Source organism: Pelophylax lessonae (genome assembly GCF_965119305.1).
Source record: "Pelophylax lessonae genome assembly, chromosome: 5".
Classification (NCBI taxonomy): domain Eukaryota; kingdom Metazoa; phylum Chordata; class Amphibia; order Anura; family Ranidae; genus Pelophylax; species Pelophylax lessonae.
Genome location: NC_138772.1, coordinates 483,453,518 through 483,480,183, shown reverse-complemented (window position 1 = coordinate 483,480,183; position 26,666 = coordinate 483,453,518). Strand labels below are relative to the sequence as shown.

The 26,666-nt window shown below is 48.9% G+C and overlaps 1 protein-coding gene across 1 annotated transcript in view; it reads left to right on the top strand.

Moving 5' to 3' along the window:
• STK3 (serine/threonine kinase 3) overlaps positions 1-26,666 on the top strand; it is a 450,433-nt gene that overhangs the window by 49,527 nt on the left and 374,240 nt on the right. The window contains exon 3 of the mRNA XM_082257854.1: positions 15,484-15,612. Within this exon, the coding sequence (XP_082113980.1) occupies positions 15,484-15,612 (129 nt within the window). The remainder of the gene's footprint in view (positions 1-15,483; positions 15,613-26,666) is intronic.

Genomic DNA, 26,666 nt, shown 5'->3' with positions numbered 1-26,666 from the left:
ACTGCACGTGCGGGAGCCTTTTATGAATTACATTAATGATGTGACTTCAAAGGATCATGTTAAGTGCTTATCATTTTTTTTTTCTTTAATTCTTAAATGTTTTATCATTGAGAGCATTCCAAGATGTACTGTAGACCAGAAATTAATTTTAAATAGTCACTATAATCAGGATAGATACAGGATACATCTTCACAAGGTTTGTCGATCCTAAGGATGTGAGTCGTAAAGGGATCTTTATACTTGTTGGCAATATACAAAGCTTGTAATCAATGCACACAACTTTTGCTTTATTTATAATGATAATAATTGTGTCTCAGCGCAACCTATACCACTAATGCAGGCCATACGACGGTTGAATTCCAAACAAATTTGTTTTTGAAAATCATAAATTTAGTGCATTTTGTGATTCTCATGGTGCCACCATTTAATTTCGAAATTTGACCAACTAAGCCTTCAATTTCACCTTACATTGCTACAGAAAATAATTTTCGTGGTCGGGAATCTTCTTTTCTTTCCAGGTCACAGCTCATGCACATTTCTTTTTCGATTTATATTTCTCGCACAATTCTCCCATCATTTAGTCCCTTCATTGATTAGAAATTCATTCATTTTCCCAAAAAATTACAACATGCCCGAAGACTCGAGTTCGATGGCCGCACAAAAATCAGTTGTTGCTGCAGCCCACTAATAGTGCGAAATTCAAAAGAAAATTCTTAGTTACAATTTTCATAAGAAAATTCTTTAGGAATTCAACCCATGTATGGTTTGAGTGACTAGAAGCAAAATAAATAAATACATAAAATAATCTAATACATGTGTGTAAAGCAGCCAGCATATATGTGTATTGCACATATACCAAAAATGCAAGTAAGTTAAAACGGAGTTCAACCCTTAAAATTCTTTTTTACCTAAAAATACCCCCGGGACAGTCAGGGCTAGTGCATTTAAAGCGGAGTTCCACCCTGGATTTTTTTTTTTTTTTTTTTTTTAATACCCCCGGGACAGTCAGGGCTAGTGCATTCCACAATGGCTAGCCTCTGATCTGTCCCGGGTTGCACTTACCTGCAAGACGAAATACTTACCTTGCAAACGTCTTGTCCAGCGCTGCCATCTCAGATGTGGGCAGCTTGAAGCCAGCGCATCCTCTTCGGCGTCTTCTTCCGCCTTCTGTGGTCCCACGATGCTCTGCGCCGGCCCCGACGTCACTTCCGGGTCGCGCGCGTCACCCCTCCACAGCTTCTGGGCATGCCCAGAAGCTGTTTAGAAGGGGATGACGCGCGCGACCCGGAACTGACGTCGGGGCCGGTGCAGGCGCAATGATTCCTGGGAGCTATGACGTCCAGCTCCCAGGAATCATTGCAGAGCCAGGAAGTGACGACGGGCCGCGGCCGAGGAAGGAGGAAGAAGGAAGTAAGGTAAGTTTATTTTCTTCGCTACGAGGTAAGTAAAAAAAAAAAAAATATGCGATTATCCATTTCTTTTTCAGGTGACCCGGAGCGAGAAGATGGAGGTAAGTATAAAAATAGGGTGGAACTCCACTTTAAGCAACGATAGCCTCTGAACTGTCCCCGGTTTCAGTTACCTTTTAGAAGAAATGCTTACCTTGAAAATGTCTTGTCCAGCGCTGCCATCTCAGGTGTGGGCAGCTGAAGCCGGAGCTTCCTCTTTGGTGTCCTCTTCGGTGACGTCGGAGTCCCAGAATGCCCTGCACCGGCCCTGCTCGTCACTTCCGGGGCAGGCGCGTCATACCTGCACAGCTTCTGGGCATGCCCAGAAGCTGTTCAGCAGGGAATGACCCGCCTGCCCCGGAAGTGACGAGCAGGGCCCTGGTGCAGGCGCATTGACTCCTGGAATGGATTATGCTCATCTCCCAGGAGTCAATGCGAGGAGGAAGTGATGGCGCGGGCCCGCAGAGGGAGGAAGAGGAAGGAAGGTAAGTATATTTTCATTAAAAACAAGGTTAGTGGAAAAAAAAAAAAAAAAATTATCCAATTCTTTTTTAAGTTCATCTAAGCTAGCGGATGGTGAAAAAATTGTTTTTAGGGTGGAACTCCGCTTTAAAGTGGTTGTAAACCCTTCCATATACCCTGTGAAGTGACTGGCCTCAGGTGATATACTAAGGACAAAAGGGGGAGAGGGGCATGAGGGAAGCCAATTCCTGCCACAGTCGCTGAGTTCTGGAGGTCAAGTTACATGAGGGTGTAGATAAGGTAATGCTCAGCAGGCAACTCACGGGTTGACCGGTAGAAGCAGAAGGGATCAAGCAGCTTCTACTCTGTTCGCCGCTCGATGTTCCAGCCAGGTCAGGACTGCCTCAGGGTCTTCAAAGAAGTGTACTCCGTCATCACCTTCCACCTGGAGACTAGCTAGGAACAGCATACAGTATTTGAGATGTTGTATTCTGAGGCACCTCTTGGCTTCGGTTGAAGATTTTGCGGCAGTATTGCACCTCCGCTGAGAAATCGGGGAAAACCTCAATCTTTACATTCCTGAAACCAATATTGACCTTTTCCTGCGCAAGGTGAAGCCTTGCATCTTGGTTTATGTAATTCAGGAGCTTTGCAGAAGAAGTGCAGGGAGGTGCTCCTTGAGGCAGTGGTCTTGGTCACTCTCTCCACTACGAAAATGGGGAGAAGGCCTCTTAACTGTAGGTAGTAATAAGAAGTTACTCCAGGAAGGCTGATGGGCTGGCTCCGTCCGCACCCTCCAGCAGACCAATAACATACAGATTGCTACAATGAAGCCTGTTTTCCATGTCGTCTTGTTTTTGTAGAAGCTGGCTTACTTGTAACTGAAGACGATCAGAGACATCCTGCAGTGTCGGGATCACATCTTCCACAGCCTAATCTTACAGTTTTTTACCCATTTTTTCCCAAGTTTTTGTAAATCTTGGCGTATAAGTTAGATATCCACCTTTTGCCTCCTCTATTGTCATGGTAAACGTAATCTGGCAGGCAAAAATGGCTTCTAGCACCTTTGCAGTGTTGTTTCCCACCTGATCTGACTCACTAGCTAAGACGCCGCCATCTTCCCCAAGAGACTCCTTGTCTTGTCGCCTGAACTGATCCAATTTGAAACCTGTTTCTGTGTTGTTTTTTTTTTTTTTTTTGGTGGGGACATATAAAAGCAGGTCGCTGGTTCCAACAAAGCAAGGTAGAAGACTGTGAAGCCTTAGGATTAGCAAATAAGGAGACTGTGCAAGTGGCACTATTCATTCTAGAGTCCTACTCTATGCCGCGCCAGACCACACCCCTCCTACATAAGTTGTACCTGTTTATCTACAGAACATCAAAGTGAAGAATTTACACAGGATTTCTCTGCTCTGACTAGCAGGGGGCGGAGAGCTGAAGTTAAATTTGTGATAAGATCTCTGAATGATGATTAGAGGGACGGGACACACCCCTTTTCACACAGCACACAGGAACAGAGCTGAGGCTGTCAATTTGCTGGATCCCCCTCCCCTGTCACCTTTTTTTTCTCTTGGTGTCAATATAAGGAAATCTTGTCAGGAGTGTATTCATGCTGATAGAGGAATGAAGCAACTGACAGAAATGACATAGTGCTCTGGATTGAGACAAGTACACACTATAGAGGGATATGCTGTATTCATATTTCATGTCTGAGGTTTACAACCACTTTAAACTATGCAGCCCTCCACAAAATAAATTAATATAGTGTATAAATCACAAAGTGAACAAACTCCACACTCAAGTTAAACAAGAAGTTGAACAAATAATTGCACCAAGTGCCTTAAATAAATCAGTCCTATGTGTATATTAAATTACTCAAATCTTCATCCACCAACTCTTGCTCCACCAAGTGCTCATCCACCTCCACCAAATGTGCCAAATTACTGCTCATTAAAGGTTGAGACATCTTAAAATACCAAAGGTCAAATAAGCTCATTAACCCATATCCTAAATGTTGTTTGGACAAGTGCCTCCATTAGCTCTCCTCCTTCTTCAGCCTTCTCAGCCAGTTCGCACAAACTCCACTTTGTTTCCTCATGTGAAAGTGAAACATAAACAATCGACCAAAAGACAAGTGATAATCATAAAAGCTGAATTTTATTCTCCCTCAGTTTAAAGTACTCACTAACGATAGCTTGCAAATAAGGCAAATAAAAATACTGTAATAATAATAATGTAAACACTTCTCAGATCTGACTCTTCTAGCGTGATGATGTCACAGGTGGGGTGGGACCAATCTGATACCTTGCATCACTAGGCAAGACTTCCTCAGAGAAGAAAAAAATGTCGGGTGGATCCCGACTTTTTTAGTTTCAATGATTTTTATTGAAAGTTTTCACAAAAATAGTGCAAGATATACACACATAATAAAAAATCAGTGCATAATAAACGTAAACAGTGGTATAACCATAGCAAACATTAGATAATACTTCTATAAAAGGTCGAAACTATAACGTGGCAAGGGCTAGCACCTCAAAACACAAAAAACAGGAGCCTCAAGGTATCTAGAGGGACCTTCACCGAGGGTAAACAGGGCCAACCACCCCGAGCATTTAATCACACTGAGCGTACTACACAGGATAAGTGGCTAGATCGTGATCCCACAGAACTTTGCCCCAGCCTGGGCTGGGGACATGGGGTACTAAGCCCTTAGAATACAGTACCACTGTTAACCCCATATCGTAAACTGAGACAAATCGTAGAAAGAGAGAAAGAGAAAGGACAATAGAGCCACAAGAAAAGAAGAGAAAAGGGAAAAGAGAGAAGAGAAAAGATTTGTAAGATTGGACCCGACCCCGCCCCCGCACCCCACCCCCAGACCTTCCCGAGTCCATCAGGTACCCCCAGTGAGGTAGTTAATCCACGATCCCCATACCCTGTCAAACACACGCAATTTGTCCTCCAGTTGAGCCGTCAGGCGCTCATTAACCATAATCCAATTCAGTTTGTGCCTAAGCAGCTCAAATGGTATCGTAGGAGACTTCCAGGATCTCGCTATTGTTATTTTTGCTGCAGTAAATATGAACGTTATGAGCCGCCTCTGCGCTCTATTGGCTGTATCCACCTTTTTGCCCAATAGTGCCTGCTGAGGAGACTTGAGTAGGTTTATTTGCGTGAGGGTGTAGATGAAATTGTACACCCTAATCCAAAAGCGTCGGGCCTTCGGGCATTGCCACCAAACATGAAACATCGTACCCTCTTGGCCACACCCCCGGAAACACCGCGAGGATGCTCCTGGCACAAAGGATGCTATCCTGACTGGTACCATGTACCAGCGCAGGAGCACTTTGTAGTTGGCCTCGATGATTGAAGTGTTAACTAGAGACCTGGAAGCCTCTCGAGCCATGTCGTGCCAGTCCGCCAACTCCACAACCTCCCCGACATCCGCCTCCCATCGTTCCATGTATGGAAGCTTCAGGGGCGAGTCCATAAGCATATTATAAATCCTGGAAATATACCCCCGTAATTTATCGTATTTGCGGCACAAAAATTCCATGGAGGTCATGGTAGTCAGATCGGACAGGCGAGACAGGGATCGCAGGTAATGATCAATCTGTGCATACCTATAATACTCAGTGTCAGGCAGGGCATGTTTTTCTATCAGCTGCTGACGTTTGAGGATACCCCTATGATCACAAAAGTCCGCTATGCGAAGCAGCCCCTTGTTCGTCCACCACTGAAAAGATCTGGGGGAGAGACCCGGGGGGAACCCGCTGTTGTTAAGAATAGTGGCCAATGGGGTATGTGGGGACCTAAAGCCATGTGTTCTGGTCAAACGATCCCAAATGGCCATAGAATGAGACAAGGCTGGGCACAGGATGGGGGGACGATCCCTAGGCGATAACCACATTGCATGGGAGACTGCCAGGCCCGGAACCGAGCTAGCCTCCAATTCCATCCAGGGCATCCGGGCCCCCTCCGAGTGGAATCTCACCAACTGGGATAACTGTGCAGCATAATAATAGTTCAGCAGATCCGGTACCCCCAGACCACCCCTGACTTTAGGGGTGTACAGCGTCCTCTTGTTCACCCTAGGCCTCTTGTTCCCCCAGATAAAGGAAAGGACGTGACCCTGAAACTTGAGCAGGTCAGACCGCCTTAGCGCGACTGGCAGAGTGCGGAACAGATATAACACCCTCGGAAGGACATTCATCTTGATGGAGTATAGTCTGCCAAACCACGAAGGGGGCTGAATCAACCATTTATCCATGTCACCCTTCAGGCGTGTAAACAGAGGAGGATAATTCTTTGTGTAGAGTGTAGACAAGGATGGGGTTAAATTAATGCCTAAGTAGGGCATAGAGTCCGTGCACCATGCAAATTTGAAAGATTTCCTAAGTGTGTCCACAGTGCGACTCTCCAGGGAGATGTTTAGTGCCTGGGATTTCGTTTGGCTTACATGCAATCCTGATACAAGCGCAAACGCATCCAATAGCGCAAATAAGTTGGGTAAAGTCGTGACGGGCGAGGAGACAATGGCTAAAATATCGTCCGCAAAAAGGGCGCACTTGTGTTCGACGCCCCCGCACACCACCCCCCGCACGTCCGGTGAAGCACGAATTTTAATGGCTAAAGGTTCCAGTGCTAGGACAAAAAGGAGAGGGGACAAGGGGCAGCCCTGTCGGGTACCTCTACAGATAGGGATAGAGTCCGAGGAGAAGCCCTTCAGCCTAAGAACCGCCCTGGGTGTACTATATAGGGTCCGCAGCAACGTGAGAAAGGGAGCGCCGAATCCAAATCTGGTCAACACGTCGAAAAGGTATTCCCACGACAGGGAGTCAAAAGCTTTATGAATATCTAGGGAGAGGAGCATGCCTCTACGATTACCCCCTCCGTCCCAATCTGATTGAATAGCTGTGATGATGTCTACAACCCGTCTAGTCTGATCCGAAGTCTGTCGACCAGGGACAAACCCTGCTTGATCGGGATGTATATATTGAGCCAAAAAGGAGCCAAGCCTAGTTGCCATAATTTTCGCCAAAATTTTTAAATCAGAGTTAATCAATGAGATCGGACGATAATTGTCGCATATGCTATGATCCTTGTCTGGTTTGGGCAAGACATGAATATAAGCCGTGTTCTCATGGGGCGGGAGGGATTCCCCATTGCGTAGAGCATTAAAAAAGGCGCAAAGATGCGGCGTCAGAACTTCCTGAAATTTGCGATAATACACCCCGGAATATCCGTCCGGCCCGGGGGCCTTGGAGGGATGTAAGCCCTTGATCGCCTGGAGAACCTCCGCCTCTGTAATCCGACCGTTCATAAGGTCGACATGAGACTGCGTCAGCATGGGCAGCCGCAGGTCGGCAAAAAAAGAATCGGCCAAACCCCGGTTATACGACGGTGGTGCCCTGTAGAGTTTAGTGTAAAACCTAGTAAATTCGGACGCGATCAGGGTTGGATTGCGAGAGAGCGCCCCAGTCCGCAGCCGCAATCTAGGCAGGGCCGCTGAGAAGGGGCGAGGGGCCAGCCTCCTAGCCAACAGAGTGGAAGGTTTGTCACCCATAGTGTAGTATCTATGTCGGGACCATCTAATGTATTTTTCCGCCTGGGTCGTGAGTGTCAAATTAAGCTCCAATCTAGCCGCATCAATTTTATGACGGATATCAACGAGGGGGCGTGTCCGTTGTTCAAGGAGTAGTGCGCGCAGAGCCTGCTCCTGTTCCCTTATTGTATTCTCCCTGTTACGTTTTAGTTTGGCTGCCAATTGAATCAGTTTACCGCGTATGGTAGCTTTATGGGCCGCCCACACGACGGTAGAGGAAGTTTCACCCGGTCTATTTTCAAGGAAAAATTGTTTGATATCCCTTTCGATCTCCCCCAGGACCCCAGGATCGTTTAGTAAAGCTGCATTGAGTCGCCAAGGAGAGGGGCCTGGGGAAGACCACAGGGCCGAAAACTGTACTAAAACCGGGGAATGATCGGACCAGGAGGATGCCAAAATCTGCGCTGAGCATACACATGAGGCCAGAGCGGAGCTGGCGAACACGTGGTCTATGCGAGAATAGGTGCCGTGGACATGGGAAAAATGCGTGTAGTCTCTCTGAGTCGGATTATGTTCCCTCCACAAGTCTAGGAGATCCCAGTCATGAAGAAGTCGGGCCAACCTTGAGCCGTTCTTCGGTACATGCTTATATCTGGGCACGCCTTGGACGGATTTGTCCAGCGTGTTCTCGAGCGGGAGGTTACTATCTCCCCCTAGGATCACCCTGCCCTGCGCTTTGGGAAGCAATGTCCTCAGCATATCCTGAAAAAACCCTACCTGACCCGTGTTAGGGGTATAATAGGAGACCAAGGAGACCAACTGATCCTGAACAAGGCCCACAACCATGAGGTACCTGCCCTCCTTGTCTCGGACCACTGTAACCGGAGTAAAGTGGACCCTTCTCGAAAAACATATAGCCACACCCCGCTTCTTTTCCTGGCCCGAGGATAGATAAAATTGAGGATAATGTGTCGAAAGATATCTGGGTGCTGATGTTTTGGAAAAGTGCGTTTCCTGCAATAGTAAGATATCCGCCTTCTGGCGCTTATATTGGAGGAAAGCCTTGGTGCGCTTCAGTGGAGAGTTAAAGCCCTGCACATTATGTGATATCAGTGTAAATCTAGAGGAACCTGAGGGTGACATGGTGGTTTGGCAGTGCACTCTTACCTGATCGCTGTGGACAACGGCCTGACTCAGCTAGGCTATAAATCCCTCCGCCCGGGGAGCCCGGGGGCAGCAGTGCGGGGTAAGTTCGCAGAGCCTGGGTCCAAGAGGAGAGAAAGGAAAAAGAAAAGTTAGAGAGAAAGCATAAGAGGACAGGAGGAATCATCCCCCATGCCGTAAAGGCACTAATGTAATACATATACAAATACAAAAACCTTTGGGAATTACTTTCCCCCAGTTCCCAAACCTGGGGTACGTGTCGTGAGATTGCCCCCATCGGGAGAGGGGGGCAAGTTCACAGGAGTGGCACACGGTAACATCCCGGGTAACAATCCGAGACGCCAATGAGGGCGGGGAAGACCCGAGGTGTACTTCCTCCCGGCCACCCCAGGCCCCCATCCTGAGAACTATGGTAGGTGAACCGGTCGCCTCCTCCTACAGGATCCTGGAACGTCGGATCCGCGACCAGCCACCATACTTTAAAAAGCAATAGAAAATAAAAAATAAAAACAAACGTAACAAAAGAAAGTTGGAGGAGGATGGGGGAAAACCAGTTAAACTTGCAATAAAAGAACTATCCGCATTAAATGAACCGTTCCCAACCTCACCCAACCGACACAGCAACAGCTGCGCCGGCCAGGATTGACAGGGAGGGAACAACAGGTAAACAAGTACTTGGCTGGAAAAAATGGAGAGCCTGAGCGAGCAAAAATAGGTTTATCGACAGTTCAGGTCTTGCGTCCCCCCTTGCCCCCTCGCTGTCCAGCGGGAGGAGGGCCCCGATGTGACCACACCGGGGACAACGGACGATCCGGTCCGGCCGCTGTTGATGAACGTGGAGAGCGCGGCTCCCTGGTCAAGATGCCCAGCTTTAGCAATAGATCTTCTCCTGCATGGAAGTTGGTGAAGAAGTGATTCTTGCCATTATAGGTAAAAGACAGCCGAAAGGGGAAGGACCACCGATATTTGATGTTATTGTCCAGTAAACATTGGAGCAGGGGCTTGAACGTGCGGCGCTTCTGCACCGTCGATGGGGCCAAATCCGTATACAATTGTATAGGGGACCCAAGCAGTGTGAGGTCTCGGCGGTTCCTGGCCGCTGACATCATTCTCTCTTTGATGTTATAATAGTGCGGTTTCAAAATTATGTCCCGGGGGAGACCATCCTGCCGTGGCGCAGTTAGAGCCCTATGTACCCTGTCCACTTCCATTTGATGTGGAGAAATATCTGGAATCAGATCTTTCATGAGATCCCGAACTGCCGCTTCCAGGTCCTGGTGTGATTCAGGGAGGCCCCGTATGCGCACATTGTAACGACGCGACCGGTTTTCCAAGTCCTCAATCTTGGAGTAAGCTTCCTCCAACCGGTCATGAAGCTCTGACACTAATTTAGTATTCTGATTAACTCTGAGCAGTGAGCCATCCACCTTTTTCTCAACAGTGTCCAGTCTCATCCCAAATCCCTGGAGATCCTTCTTGATGTCAGTTGTAATAATGGAGCATGCCTTAGACAGTTCCTGCTGGAGCATTGTGGAAAATCTTGCTAACAGCACCGCATCACCCGAATAGGGGGCTGGGGGGGGCGCCTGAGCATCACCCGTGGGGCTAGGCTGGCTAAATAGAGAGTCCGCCATTTCAGCCATATTCCGGTCCATCGAGGAGGCCGGGGAGCCGGACATATCAGGCCTGCAGTATGAAGGGGTGGGGGAGGGCTGCTGATAACTCACCCCGGCACTCGGAGACCCCCCGGACGCTCCTGAAGTCTGGGAAGAGAAGGGATCCCTCATATCTTCCCTGGAAGGGGAATCTGCAGGCAGATGCGGTGAAGCCGGAGTGGGAGGCCGAGGTTGCTCCGGGGCCGCGTCCCGACCGCTCTGAGCCTTCTGCTTGCCCGGCGCCATTTTGGGGGAGGGCGTCTTCCCAGATGAGATAGGCCGCAGACCTTCCCGCTGATTGCCGCGCTTGTATGGCCTTTTTCTGGGCAAACCAGCCGATCCCCGCCGCATGACCACCTCACGATCCTCCGGGGAGAGAACCGAGCCACCACCTGGACTCCCGCCGCTGAAGTTAGCTGGATTTCCTCGGAGATGTGCGGAGCACAACTAGAACATGTCCGTGCTCGTGCCCGCGCGCATGCGCACTGATCCCGACTTTTTTAAGTTTGAATCTCTCCAGAGTCTGGACTGGCTGAGTGATGTCAGCCGACAGCAGACTTTAGCCGTCTGAATGCAGCTCATAACAGTTCACAATGAAATGCACTCCTGTAACCTACAGGAGTAATAGGGCCAACAGTGCATAGGCCTTACTTCTCCTTTTTTTTTTTTTTTTTAAATTATATTTATTGAGTTTTATAACAACATACAAAACAGAGCCATTTGGGCATACCCCGGCTCGACAACACAGAACAACAAAAAAAAATAACAAAGAAAAAGGGGGAAAAAAAAAACCCCCACTAACCCCCCAACAGTGGCTGCAGCTCAAAGGTAATCCAGAGTATCACAGGTGTAAGTACCGAGTCTACTAGGCATCGGTGTTCCCAAATCGTGGTCCAGTGTGTCCTGTAAATCAGAGAATTCACACATCGCAAGGCATACATACAAGTAAACCTAAGTAGCTGGTCGAAACTCATCGACGGCCGGAGCCGAGGAATCATCTGCGGTATCTGCAGCGTCCAACCACAGATCCCACACTTTGTGGAATTTTTTGGAACATCCCCTAAACTTGTACACCGCTTTGTATAGAGGTATCATGGAGTTCACCAGCGACTTCCATTGTGATAACGTCGGAACCCCAGGGGCTCTCCAACGCATCACCACCAGCTTCCTGGCATAGAAGAGCAGAAGCCCCAGGAGGGTACGTGTAGCAACAGTGTGGGCCAGCGCGTTCACAAGCCCCAAAATAAAAGTTTCAATCTCAGCCGGAATAGGAATAGTAGTCAGTTTGGTAATGAAGCCCCGGACCTCAGACCAAAACCCCTGCAAGAACGGACAGTGCCAGATCATATGGGTATAGGATGGGGCACCAGCGCCGCAGCGCCAGCAGGCATCCGGGATGTCGGTAGACACCTTGTGCAATCTGGAGGGCGTAAGGTGGAACTTATGTACAATTTTGAATTGGACCAGCTGGTCCCTCGAGGAGACCAAATACTTGAACGGACAGTCCCAGACATCCTCCCAATCCTCCGAATCCAGTTCCTGCACCTCTGCCGCCCAGAACTCCTGCAATCTCTCCAGACCCACATGCACACTCGGCAGCAAGGATCTGTAGATTGAGGACAGCGGTTTCCGAAGATCTTCATCCCGAAGGAGGAGCTCGAAATCCGCAGGAGTCGCATCGGGGAGAACCCCCAAACTGAGTCCGAAAGGCGTGGCGGAGCTGCAGGAACCTGAAAAAGTATGCGTTAGGCAGATCAAACTTGTCTTTAAGCCTATCAAAGCTCAGTAGGCCATCCCCTTGACAAATATGCGAGAGACACCGTATACCCCTAGAGGCCCACAGAGACGGGTCGGGAATGGATAAAAACTCAGGCAACTCCGGGTTACGCCACAAGGGAGTATTTGGAGAGAGCCCGTGGGGGTCAGATTTAGTATAGGGAGAGACCAGCGCCCAAGCCCTGATGACCGCCTTCATAGAGTTGGTAAGGGGATATGGAGCTCGGGGGCCACGGAATAGGGCGTTAGGCAGTGCCTCGTAGGACCCCAGCAGCGCCGCCTCAAGCACCACCGCAGAGTTCGTGTCATCAGATATAAGCCAATTGTGTGCATGGGTCAGTAGACCGGCAATGAAATACATGAAGAAATCCGGGCAAGCCAGACCCCCATGTGTCCAGGGCCGCTGCAGGACATCTAGCCGCAGCCTCAGGGGGCGAGACCCCCATATGAAGGTGGTCATCTGGGAATGAATGGCTCTAAAAATCCGCTTCGGGATCCACACTGGGGACTGTCGCAGAACATACAGCAGGAGAGGCAACAGCTTCATTTTAACAAGGTTTATTCGCCCAATCAAAGTCAGCGGGAGGTTCGCCCACGCCCGGAGCCTGTCCTTAAAGGACTGGAGGAGAGGGAAGAGATTCAGAGCACAGAAATCCTGCACCCTCGGGGAGATCGTAACTCCCAGGTATCTGACACTGTCCGCCCAGCACAAGGGCAAAGAGGGGTCCGCCCGTGTCTGGGAATCCGCGTCCAGCGGGAGCAAGAGAGATTTCTCCCAGTTTACTCGGAGACCCGACAGTTACGTAAAGCGCGACAGCAGGGCCAGGACAGCCCGGAGGGAGGGTCCCGGAGGAACAGAATGATATCATCCGCGTACAACGCCAGTTTTTCCTCCAGGGACCCCACCCGAATCCCCACCGATCTCTCCGGACCCCCGAACAGCCCTCGCCAGGGGCTCCACCGCCAGCGAAAACAACGCCGGCGACAGTGGACACCCCTGACGGGTGCCGCGTCGGATATCAAATACAGGCGATACCCTACCGCCCAACTTGATCTGTGCCTGAGGCTTACTGTAAAGAATGTCAATCCACTTGCGAAAGGTAGGACCAAAACCAAACGAGCGGAGCACCTCACTAAGATAGGGCCAGGCCACAGAATCAAAGGCCTTCTCCAGATCCAATGATACTAAGACTCGCTGACTCCGTTCCTCCGCAGGGACCTGTAAATGTGTGTACACCCGGCGGATATTGATGTCAGTAGATTTCCCCGGCATGAAACCCGTTTGGTCAATGTCGACCAAGAGAGGGAGGACCTTCATCAATCTGGTGGCAAGGATTTTTGTCAGAATCTTTAAATCATAATTAAGTAGGGAAATCGGCCGATAGGCCGAGCAAAGGGTAGGGTCTTTGCCAGGTTTCAAGATCAACACAATGTGGGCCTGAGCCAACGAGTCCGGAAGTGCGCCAGCCTCCAGGCTTGCTCGGTATAGACTGCACAACCTGGGGGCGCGTGCTTTCAGCATAGAATTGTTTACCTTTAGGTCGCATATATGTGGCCTCTCAGCATTAAATTCCACCCACAGAAAGGGTGCATTTATGCATACAGCCGGTGGGAATAGGTTAACGGTAGCGCAGTCAGCAATAAAAACTGACAAGCGTTCTAATCCCTCTCCGCCCTATTCAAAACTAAAAAAAAAAAAAGTTTTGCCTTTAGTTATTCTTTATTAAAAACTCTGGCTTTGGCATTGTTTAGATTCCTTTTGTCAGGATTTTTACATTTTGATAAACTATTGTGTAAAAAAATAAAGTCCCTTTTCACACTTCGAGTCCGACAGCGGACTCCGTTTTTCTCAGCGGGGGATCGATCTGCCGATCCCCCGCTGAGAAAGCGGATGGCAGCTCTGTCTCCGTGCTGTGTGCGGAGACAGAGCTGTCAGGTCCCCGCTGTTCTCTATGGGGGAATCGGACGAGAACGGACCGCCTGTCCTTTCTCATCCGATCCCATCAGATCCGATGCGCTGGACGGATGGAATATAGGGTTTCCATCCGTCCAGATTTGACGGACCGGATCGGATGTCAGCGGACATGTCTATGCTGACATCCGATGCCCCATAGAGATGCATGGGGCATCCGTTCAGATCTGCCTAAAAAGCTGACAGGCGGATCTTAATGGTACGTATGCGTGAAAGGGGCCTAAGTCACACTAATTCTTTGTGAGAGAAAGAAAAATCTTTTTCTTTCTATGTTTGGTCTCCTCTTCCTCATTATTTCACAAGTGCAAGACTGAATTTGGACAAAAAACTTTTGCTGACCTCCTACACTGCAAGCATTTTCTGGTGTGCTGTCAGCTGTGTGGTCCATCATCATGATGTGGTGAAGGGGGTGAGCACAGACCAGAAGAACATGAGTTTGGGACACACTCAGAAAACACAAAGCAGTTTTCCTCTCAATCTCATGACCTCTCAACACAGATTGGGAATTTGGATTGGTGGATGTCCAGATCGGGGGAATCCCTTTTTGTTTCTTTTCAATCAGCCCACTGGCTCATTGAATAAAAAAAAAAAAAAAGAAAAAACCAAGTCCCCTATAGCCAGCCTAGGACCCTTTGCACACAAGAGATTTGATCTGGTCTGGCTGTTCTTTTTTGTTTACTGGAACTGATCGGACCCTCCAGGACCGCGCCCAGGATGCAAACAGACTTGTGCTATTAGCACACAGGTACCTCTGGGTCCGATCCGGCAAACAAAAATGAAAGGGGATCTGTTCCCCCACTGGACGGGATCGGAGGGCAGCCAGGTAAACAGATAGCTGGTACGTTTACATCTGGCTGCCCATTGAGCAGGCTGTGTCTGTGTCCGCTCGGTATAAGTGGATACCCCCGCTCTACTGAACTCAGCAAGGGATCAGCGGACGAATCCCGTGCTGAGCCAAAATCGGGTCCGGCCCGTGTGAAGTGGGCCCTAAAGTGACCCTGTTTTGTAGGGTGTAGGGGATGAGAACTGTATAGGCAAGACCAGTGTCGCATTGTTGTCGACGCCTAACTTTTTTAAAATGTATTTTAAGTGGCTGCTAGGTCTTTCGATTTATGCCAGCCCTCGTTATAGCTTGGCGAACTACATTTCCTTTCTGTTTAATAAAATAAGACCGCTATTAGTAGTTTCAAGTCAGGGATGGATCTGGAAAGATTCTTAAATTTTCTGTCTTGCCAGGAGCCAGATAGTGTGTGAGATGTGCGTATACGATCCATCCAAGGGTTGGTGTAATACAGGTCACACAGAGGACTCTTCCGCTATAAATCCTTGTGTTTTATTTCATATAAAAGTCATGATCAGAGTTACTGCTGCTTTTTATCATGAAAAATAGTTTGGAGGTTTTTATTGATTCTAAGCTTTGCTATTTGTTGCAGCTAATCTTTTATTTCTGTCTCTGCACAGCTCTTATGGAAGTGTGTTTAAAGCCATTCACAAAGAGTCTGGTCAGGTCGTTGCAATCAAGCAAGTTCCTGTGGAATCAGATCTTCAAGAAATTATTAAGGAAATCTCTATAATGCAGCAATGTGACAGGTAAGCACATTTTCTGGGTTTGCTATGTGCTTATGTCTATTTTGGCGACGATGGCTACTTTCTATGTGTTATATTTGCTGTGTTTGCTTTCCTTCCGTACAGAAGCTTCGGCTACTGTCCTGTAATATGCTGAGCGGTGCATTGCTGAAACCACTGTTCCATGTAAAGCTGGACTCTGTGGTCACTGACAAGATTCCTTCTTAATGTTGCTGAACTTTGCCCTGTTTTGTGCAAACTCCAGCAAACTGCATATTTAGGACAAGATGTTTACATTGAATTTGATCTTATAAGGTACAGTAATACCTTGGATTGCGAGCATAATTAGTTCCGGAAACGTTATTGTAATCCAAAGCACTCTTATATCAAAGGGAAATAATGGATTGATTGGTATGGAATAATTACGGCCATACAAAGTACAGTATAAAGTATATGTTGTATACAGTACGTGGCCAGAGGTCCGGGGGCAATACGAGCAGTAGAGCAGGATCACAGTTTTAATATAAAAAAAAGTGGAATTGCACTCACAATGTTACAATATCCCGCATTAAGGAGTCTGGTGCTCATCCATGTAAAGCCGCTGGTGTATACAGTAAAGCTGCTGGTGTATGTGGCCAGAGGTCCGGGGCTGCTGGTGGCTCCCAGCACTTCCTGGAGAACTTGGAGACACTCGGGAATTGTTGACACTTCCGGGTGCTCCGAATGCATGTTACGCAGCCCCACCCAGCTGGAAGTGTCTCTAAATTCTAAAGGAAGCGCTGGGAGCCACCAGCGCCCCCGGGCCTCTGGCCACATACAGTACTGTATACACCAGCAGCTTTACTGTATACACCATCGGCTTTACATGGATGTGCACCAGACTCCTTAACGTGGGATATACATTGTGAGTGTAATTCCACTTTCTTTTTCGTTCACTGAGGGACACCGCTCCATGTCTTCTTAGACCCTTGAGCTTATGCTGCTCTCTCTTCAGGAGTAGGACTAGGTGGAAACGATTTTGGCTACTCCCCTGAGGCAGTCCAAGGGGGTATACCATCACTTCCTACAATAGGACTTCAGTTTTTTCTGCCTAGTCAGAAATAAGGACCTGGCTCCCTGCTGGGATTTGCGATCTTTTCCTTTTTTAAATGGAATTAAATGGATTTTTTTCTTTTCGCTTTGGTATTTTCTGTTCCAGCGTGAACTACAATCAACAGCAGGACTGGGCGACGCACTGGATATCTTAGATCTTAGATCCTTATGGCCTGGGCCAACTATTAGCTCTGCGCTAGGTTGACCACGACATAGCCCCACTGGATGGGGGCTGGCTGGCGAGTGAAACACCTTGCGTGGTCGCACAGCCCTGTTCATGACAAGTGTCGCAATCAGAGTCCCTGCGTACCCCCATTCCAAGATGGTGCGGTGGACTGCCGTGAGTGGTGCCCGCCTAATGACAAGATGTGGTGAGGAATGTCCCCTCCTCCTTTCTCTGGGAATTGCTGGGGTGGTCGCAGGCTCATCCTGGGGATGGTAGGCCTCACCTGTGTCCTTCCTCCCCCTCATGGTTTCCCCCCTCTCTCTAGTGGGGTTCTCCCTGCATTGGTCGCCCTCACCCGACCACAGCCCTCTCCCGTAGTCCCTCTTTAGGGTGTTTCTGGGTGGGGGTGTTACATTGGTGCTGGGCCAGAGGGTGGTGGGAGTGTGCCGCTGGTGGCTCCCTGTTTGAGCTGCCTGCATTTATTGCACTGCGGGGGGGGGGGGGGGTGTGGTGGGAGTTTCCTGGGTGGCTTCCCCCCGGTGGGACCTTGCCTCGGGCCCAGTGGGGGTCCTGTGTGGCGCCACCACTTTGCCCTGGATGGTTGTTTTCAGCCTCGGCAGCCATGTTTGTGTAGTCTGGTGGCCATGTTTTGGGTTTCCCATTGTAGTCTATGCGACGGCCATTTTCTTGAAGTCAAGTGTGGTGACTTGCAGCGGGCCTCTAGTGACAGTGTCAGCGCTTCTGCTTCCTCTTTGAACACAGTTTTGCAGGCTATTTGACGCTCTGGATCCAGCTCTGGGTGCATGGTGGTGAGTCTCTGTGGGTATACAGTCCTTCCTCTGCTATAAACAGCGCCGCGGGTGCGCTGATTCATGTGGTGCTCCGAGCGGTGTGCAGGGTTTTTTTTTTCCAAAAAAAAAAAAAAAAAAAAAAACTTTTTTTCTTTTGGGCACAGTGCAGCTCCTATTTAACTATGGAGCCCGTGGAACGTGTATCGCCACCTGACCCACTCCTTGAAGCTGCGGGACCCTCTGGGTCTAAATCTGCCCTGGTGGCCATGACAGCGGCCTTGCAGTCACTTGTGTCAAAGGTTGATATGGCCCTGCAAAGGCAGCCTAGCAAGAAGCGCCCCCCGCCTTCACCTGTATCCTCTGCCTCCTCAGAGTCTTAAGGTGGATTTGACCACTGCGGACGCGAGTCAACCCACTGGGTCTGTGTCCACGCACCCTGAGTGCTCTAACCATGAGGATGAATCCTCTTCCCCTGCAGCCACGCATGAGAAGGCGCTGGTGGAGGCATTGATTGTGTCTGTGAGGGAAACTTTAAAGTTGGAGAACTGATGCAACGCTGGTGCAGTTTGGCACCCACAGATCTTCCAGGTGGACTAAGGTGTTCCCCTTTCCTGCCTATTTTGACGAGATTGTCGCTAGTCAGCGTGGATCTCCGAAACATATGGTTGAAATACTTAAGCGTTTTGCTAGAAGATATCCCCTTGAGAAGTCTCATTGGTGAACTCTCAGATTTCAAGGCTAAAAAAGCCAAACTTTTGCCGGTGGAGGATTCTCCATCCTTTCAGGATCCTGTGGACAAGAGAGCTGGGGCTCTGGTTCGTTACCTTTTCACCGTGGCAGGTTCAATGTTGAGGCCCTAGTTTGCTATCACCTTGGTATCTCAGACTTTAACGGAGTAGGCAAATATATTGCGACCGGATCTGTAAGGGGATCACTATTCTCCTGAGCTGGCGGATCAGTTAATCCAGGGGCTCCAGTACATTTGAAATGCATCTTTGGATCCCCTTTGTCTGGCAGAGTGTCTGTGACGGCGGTGATCCTTCGCCGCATGATTTGGTTGAAGTACTGGTCAGCCGACCAGGCGTCTAAAAAGGTGCGAAATTACATTTATATAGACTAATCACTTGCATAAAAATTGCAGTCTTATGTATAGATTTCCATGTACTAGCACTTGCCTATGTCTATTCTAAAAAGTTGCTGACCGATTTACCTTTTGTGGGTGACCGTTTGTTGGCTGCCTCTATGGAGGAAATCATTAGGGCCTTATGGGAGATAAGAGTACCTTACTACCACAGGTTGGTAGGGGCAAGGAGCCTCATCTCAAATGTGGTCTCTTTTTCCCGGCTCACAAGTGGCCCTTTTCGTCCGACTGGATTGCAGGAAAAGGGTTTGAGATCCACCTGTAACTATGCGGGCGGCTCCAAGAGACCCTGGAATGATAAGTCCAAAGCGGGCACTACTGGTTGCGCAGACAAGCCTTTCCCAGCCTGAAGGGGCGCCCTCATCCGTATCTGGAGTCGGACATCTTTGCTTCTTTACGGACCCTGTGGACCTTGCTCATTCAGGACAAATGGGTCCACGAGTTGATTCGGTTTGGCTACAAGATCGAGTTTGGTCCTTGCCTCAGGCAAGGTTCTTTCCTTCCAATTTACCCATGTCTCACGATCGGCTGTAGGGCCTTTACAGGGCAGTGCAGGACCTGTTAGCACAGGGAGTCATTATTGTGCCGGTTCCAAAGGGGGAACGTTTTTCAAGATTTTTATTCAAATCTGTTTGTCATTGCCAAAAAGGAAGGCAAGGTTCGCTTGATCTTGGACCTCAAAGCTCTGAAACCACTTTTGTGCGGGTTCAGAAGTTTCGGATGGAGTCCATTCACACGGTAGTGGCTTTCCTTCATCAAGGGGATCTTTTGGCTTCTGTCGATCTCAAGGATACTTACCTTCATATTCCAATATATGTTGGGCACCAGCGTTTTATTCCTTTTGCCGTGGTGAGGAGCACTGTCAATTCGTGACATTTACCTTTTTGGTCTCACTACAGCTTCTCAGTAATTCGCAAAAGTTTTGGCCCCAGTGTTGGCCTTGCTTTGTCAGAAGGGGATTGCGGTACTAGGTTACCTTGACGATCTCCTTCTGCATGCAGAGTCTTCTTCGGCTCTAGAGTCGACTTGGACATTGCTGTGCGAATTCTACAGGAGTTCGGATGGATACTGAATTTTCAGAAATCGGCTTGGACTCTGTCCACCAAGCTGGACTACTTGGGTCTGACACTGGATTCAGCATCAGCCTGGATGTTTCTTCCACAGGTGAAACTATTGAAGTTGCTGGGTTGCGATTCGGCTCCTGTTGTCCAACCGTCGGTCATTGCTCAGGACTTGCATACAAGTGCTGGGTCTTATGGTCTCCACCTTCGAAGCGGTTCCGTTTGCTCGGTTCCATACCAGACCTCTGCAAAGAGAGATTCTTGCCAAATGGGACAAGGATTCGCAGTCTCTGGACAATCTGATCCTGTTGAGTCGGGTACGAGAGGGTCTCTGATATGGTGGCTCCGCTCCCCGGCACTTCGCCTGGGATAGTCTTTTCTTCCCCTGTATTGGACAGTGATTTCCACGAATGCCAGGATGTCCGGGTGGGGAGGCTTCTTGGGAGTTTACTCGGCTCAAGGTGTGTGGACTCGAGAGGAATCCAGTCTGCGGATCAACATTCTGGGGATTCGGGTGATCAGGCTTTGTCAGTTTCAGTGGACAGATCGTCTGCATGGATGCCCGGTGAGGAAAGAATCGGACAATGCTGCGGCATATGTCAATCATCAGGGGGGCACAAGGAGTGCCCTGCCGGCCTGGGAAGTACCCGGCATCCTGAGGTGAGCAGAACTATATGTTCCGGCCCTCTCTGCTGTGCAAATTCTGTGGGTAGAGAATTGGCAAGCAGATTATCTCAGTCGACAGACATTGAATCAGGGAGAATGGTTTCTTCACCTGGAGGTGTTTCATCAGCTCTGTCTGGTGGGGGGACCCCCAATGTGGACCTGTTGGCCTCCCGTCTCAACAAGAAGGTGCAGAGGTTCATGTCAAGGTCTCAGGATTATCTGGCCAACACCGCAGATGCCCTGGTGGCCCCTTGGGGTCAGTATCGTCTGATTTATGTTTTTCCTCCAATAAAACTTCTGTCCAGACTGCTACGCAGAATTGAGGTAGAAGGGATTCCAGTCATTTTGGTGGCACCAGACTGGCCTTGCTCCCCTTTCTACACCCCCCTCCCGACGCCTTCCGAGGCTTGTCTGGGTCTCCCCAGCTTGCACGACCGCCAAAGACCTGATCAAAGCCGCATTCGGCTCTGATCGGGTCTCTATGCAAAAACCCAAATTGATGTCATGAGTGACATCACTTCCGGGTACTGGCGCCAGATTCAAAAAAATTACAGCATTCAAAACAGCCAAATTTGGCATTTTTAATGCTTTTAGGTGCAGAGGAGGGGTTTGGGGTCTTTAAGACCCCTAGATCCCTCCACAAGAGTACCTGTCCAGAAAAATAATTTTTTTTTAAATGTACAAAAATATCGGCGCATATCGGCCGATACCGATATGCATTGGCCAAAATATCGATATCGGTCGGTTGATAATTCCTATGCTGTTGAAGGCTAGGAAATCGACTTCTTGGAAGGTTTATCATCGAGTTTGAAAGGCGTACATTACTTTATGTGAGTCACGGGGAGTTTCTCCACGCTCCTTTTCTGTGTCTCGCCAGTTGGAGTTTCTACAATTGGGTGTAGATCAACGTTTTACTCTGGGCATCATCAAGGGCCAGATTTCCGCCTTGGCTATTTTTTTCCAAAGGAAGTTGGCGGCAAAGTCCTTGGTTCACACAAGGAGTTTGCCATCCAGCTCCTCCGATGCGATCTCTTGTGCCTCCGTGGGATCTCAATTTGATTCGGTCAGTGCTTTAAAGGCCTACCTTTGAAAATATTCGAGAAATTCCTCTGCTCACTCTGTCGCAGAAGGTGGCTTCTTTAGTATGTATTACTTCCGCACGTTGCATGTCGAAGTTGGCTGTGTTGTCCTGTTAGTCACCTTACTTGGTGATTCATAGGGACAAAGTGGTGTTACGACCCTGTCAGGTGTTCCTTCTTAAAGTTGTCTTAAATTCTGCGTTTGCTGTGTTTTTTTCCCCGCACTCCTCATGTTGCACTGTTTTGGGACATCCCAGTGATCTGAAGACTTTGAAGCTATGCCTGTCAGTGAACGAAAGAGAAAACTGGATTTATGTCTTGCTGTAAAATCCTTTTTTCTGGAGTTCACTGACAGACACAGCATCTGCCCCTCTTTTGGGGTTGAGCTATTTGTTCTTCTGACACTGCTAGTTACAAATTGGAAGTCCTACAGCAGGAAGTGATGGTATACCCTCTGGGACTGCGCCAGCGGCGTAACCAAAAAGGTTTCCTCCTAGTCCTAGAGAGCAAGAGCATAAGCCCAATGGTCTGAAGACTTGAATCTGTGCCTGTCAGTGAACCACAGAGAAAAGGATTTTACGGTAAGACAAAAATCCACTTTTTCCCTTTTGAGATAAAGGTTTTCCATGAATAAATACAGTAAAAACTGACTATAAGCAGCCTTGTCAGTGTTTAAATGGTTTGTCTCAACACTCTAAGAGAACATTTAGGCCTGTGGCTGTAGGAGCTTTAACCACTTGCCGACCGCCTAACGTACATGTACTGCAGTAGGTCCGCTCTATTGCACAAAATCACGTACCTGTACGTGATTTTGTACAATAGCCACTAGGGGCGTGCGCACATCACCGGAGACGCATTCGCACGCTCATTGGACAGAGGGGGAGCCAATCAGCGGGTCCGGCGTACCCGATGTCCGACGTCCACCCTCGATTGTTCAAGAGGAAGGCAGGACTGCAGTCTGCCTAGGTAAAAAAGACCGATAGCCGTTCTGACAGGGGAGAAAATAGAGGTCTTCTGTTCCTGCTAAGCAGGAACACCGATCTCTGTCTTCCTCCAGTCAGAGCAAGTTAGCAAGCACCCCCTAGGGACACATTTAATCCTTTGATTGCCCCTGATGTTAACACCTTCTTTGCCAGTGTCATTAATACAGGAATAGTGCATATTTCTTATTCGTTCATTGATGGACACAGCTCCTGAGAATCTTGAACAGTGGGTTATACTGCCCCCTACAGGAGTAGGACACTAGGCAGAAAAAAAGACTCAACTACGCCTATGGGCAGTCCCAGGAAGTATGCTCTCCCTCTCTGCTATAGGTACACAGTTTTTTTCTGGAGGGTGTTGGGGTGGACGTAGGCCCCTCCCTGGGACGGCCGGACCCCCGAGTTCCCCTTTTCCCGTTAGGCCCCCCCGTGCCTTGGTGGCCCCTGTGGGCCATCTAGTCCCCCCCCCATCCACCACCCCATACCTTCCTTTCTAGGGTATTGTGCCGGTCTGGGCAGCTTTCTGGGGCATGGTGCTGTGCTGGTGGTGGGGCCACCACTGGGCTATCGGCCGTCAATGAACGAAAGAGATAAATGGATTTTTGTCTTACCGTAAAAACCCTTTTCTCTGATGTTCATTGACGGACACAGCCCCCACTCCTCTGTTGAGTTGGATTATGTATTCTTCTGACACTGCTTGTTACGAAACTGAACTCCTATAGCAGGAAGTAGAAGAATACCCCCTAAGGTGGCCCTATGGGCGTAGTTAATTTTTTCCCACTCAGTGTCCTACTCCTAAGGAGAGCAGCATAACGCAAGGGTCAAAGAAGATATGAAGCTGTGTCTGTCAATGAACATCAGAGAAAAGGATATTACGGTAAGACAAAAATCCAGTTTAAGTGGCTCATCCCAAAAAAAATTAGACATATGTAAAAGTAATTTTTATTTCAAATATCAAAAGTAAAAAAAAAAGGCATTAAAAAACCATAAGGCGTTTATATGGCCTTTGTACAGAGGTTTCCACTCAACATGTTTCACCACAACTGTGGCTTCCTAAGGAGAATTATAGAGCCTTGTACATGGTAACACTAAGGACAAAATGAAAAACAATATACATTTCTCTAGCGCTCATTGACAGACGTAGTCCTCGGTGATACACCACCTTCGGGTTATGTTGCCTCCACAGGAGCAGGACTAGACAGGAAATTAAAAAGCTCTGGCCACACCCTAGGGGCAGTCCCAGAGGGTATATCCTCTCTCTCTCTGCCTCAGCAAATCAGTTATTTTCTCTCTAGTTAGGAGTAAGGACCTAGATACCTTGCTGGGATCTTGGGTCCTGGCAAGATTTTTTTCTTAAAGGATTTTTTAGACAGCTTTTTTTCTCCAGTGTTCCTGTGAGATCTTCAAGCAAGAAAGCGGAACTGGGCGACGGGCTGGATGTTGAGATCCGGTGGTCACCCCAGTTCAGCCTACGAGCGCGTGCAGGCCATAGCTCCGCGCTGGGTCGGCCGCGACAAAGTCCCATTAAAGGACTGACCCCGCGAGTTAAGCGTCTCGCTGAAACGCCAAAGACCATGAGTCACGGCGTCCATATCGGTCGACAGCCCTCCCGCCCCGGTGGAGAGGGGTACTGTCAGGAGTTGGTGCCCGCCTGGTTCCGGTATGGTGAGTAGTATGTTCCCCCTTTTCCCCTGACGGGTCTTGTGGTGAACGCGGGCCCCTCTCTGTATGGTAAGATAGAGTCCCTCTCTATCCTATAAATGACACAGATCCTCCTACTTTGAGTGTGATTTTATGTGCAAAAAGCCAGGAGGCTTGGTTTGGGAGCTAACAATCTAATTGTATACATGTTAAAAAGATTATAATCTGTGGCATTCTGAGAATCTTACGGTGATAAGAATAAGCTACCTACCAGTCAGAAGCCACGGACATGTAGACTGCCTTCCTAATCAGATCTCCAGCTATTAGCGGCCTCCCGAATGGCCATGCGGTCCGCCAGGGCCGGTACCGCCAACCACGCCAAATCCCCATGCAGAGAGAGTGTTGTGTGCCCTGCAGCACACCGCTATTCAGTACAGGCCGCCGCCATTTTTTTTGCTGGATCGCACGAGCCGCCATTTTGGCGTAGCCTCGTGTCTCCAGCATGGGGGCGGCCATGTTTGAGGTGATCCAAACACCTCGTGGAGCTAGGGGAGGCGCCGGAAGGCGTGCAGAGGGGCGGAGCCGCCTCCTTTCTTCCTGGGCAGCCAGCCAAAAGACTTCCTGTTTGTCAAGACAGCGCTGTAACCTGTTGCAGTTAAACTCTGAGCATCAAGTGGTGAGCCTGGGGGTCTATCTCTCTCTCTCTCTCTCTCTCTCTCGATCGATAGGGATCCCTAGCAGGTAACACTAAGGGGCTTTTTGTGGCGCTGGGGGTCTGAAAAAAAAAAAAAAAGTTTTTTATTTTTGAATTATATTATCCAGGAAGTGACTGGAATTATCATGGACCCTGCCACACATATTCCCCCACCTGTTTCCCTCGAGGGGGCCACGGGACCCGCCGGTGCACAGAGTGTAGAGTCATTTACAGCAATTTTGGAGTCTATGGTGGCTCGGGTGGAGGCGGCCTGTCAGGGACGGGGGTCAAGGAAGCGACCCCCGCCTACCCCTATACTATCTGACACCTCTGACACAGATTCAGAGATGGTCACTGCAGTTGCAGGTTCCTCTGCAAAGGCTGTTATCCCAGGTAAAGCCCCCTCAGACAGTGAGGAGGACGCTTCTTCTCCTGCTATAATTCAGGAAGAAGCATTGGTGGACGCACTAGTTGTGGCAGTGCAGGAAACCTTAAGACTTGAGGCTTTACCGGCAGAGGCAACTGAAACAGATTCCTTTTGGTACTAACAAGCCCATCAAAACGGTGAAGGTTTTTCCTGTACCCAAATGTTTCGGTAATCAGATTAAAGGAGAATGGGAGCATTCTAAACGTACCTTTACTATTTCCAAGCGTATTGCTAGACGCTATCCGTTTGAGGAATCCATCATTAAGAAATGGACGGTACCACCAGTGGTGGATCCACCTATTTCCAGGCTGAATAAAGCCACGGTTATCCCAGTGGAGGACACTTCGTCCTTTAAGGATCCGGTGGATCGAAAGATGGAAGCAGAGTCCCGCACCATCTTCTCTCTGATAGGGTCAGCATTTAGACCAGTAATTGTTATTGGTCTAGTTTCCCAGACACTTACGGAATGGGCGAAAATGGTACGCCAAGACCTTAGGGGAAAAGATATTCCCCAGGAGACATCTGATTTGATGGAACAGATTATACAAGGGCTACAGTTTATCTGTGACGCAGCCTTGGACACTACTCCCCTATTAGGGCATGCATCTATGTCAGCGGTGATCCTCAGACGTGTGCTGTGGTTAAAATGCTGGTCAGCTGACCTAGGTTCCAAAAAGACCTTGACAAATCTCCCTTTTCAGGGGAATCGTCTATTTGGGGCCAACCTAGATGAAATCATCAAGGATGCCACTGGGGGCAAGAGCACTTTTTTGCCACAGGCTGCTAAAGCTAAGGGACCTCGCAACAAGCGAGGACCTTTCTTTACCGCCCATAAAGGGCGCCCGGCTGGTACTAGCGGGAAAGGCAAGACTCCTCCAGGAGGGTTCAAGAAGGGCTGGTCGGACAAGCAGAGGACCAACCCAGCCAAACCCGAAGCAAAGGAGTACACAGCCTGAAGGTGCGCCCCCACCCGGTTTCAGGGTGGGGGGACGTTTTCACCGGTATTCAGGACATTAGATCGAGCTTCAACCACTACTACCGGTGCGATTCTTCCCTTCCAACATTTAAGTACTACAGGAAGCGGTAGTTACCGTTCCCTGAATAGATCTTTTCCTTTACCTTTTCCTAAGATTAGTCCCTATACCTCACAGGAATCGGATCTGGTTGACCAGATAGGCCAAGAAGCCTCTAGTCGGGTGACTTCGGTCCCTGAGGTTCAACCAGAAAAGATCACCCTTCCTGATAACAATCAGGTATCTGATAAATGTGTGGGAACAGAAAACGACCAGACTTTCTCGGATGGTCGGGGCCAGATACCTCTAGGGACGCCTGGTTCAGAT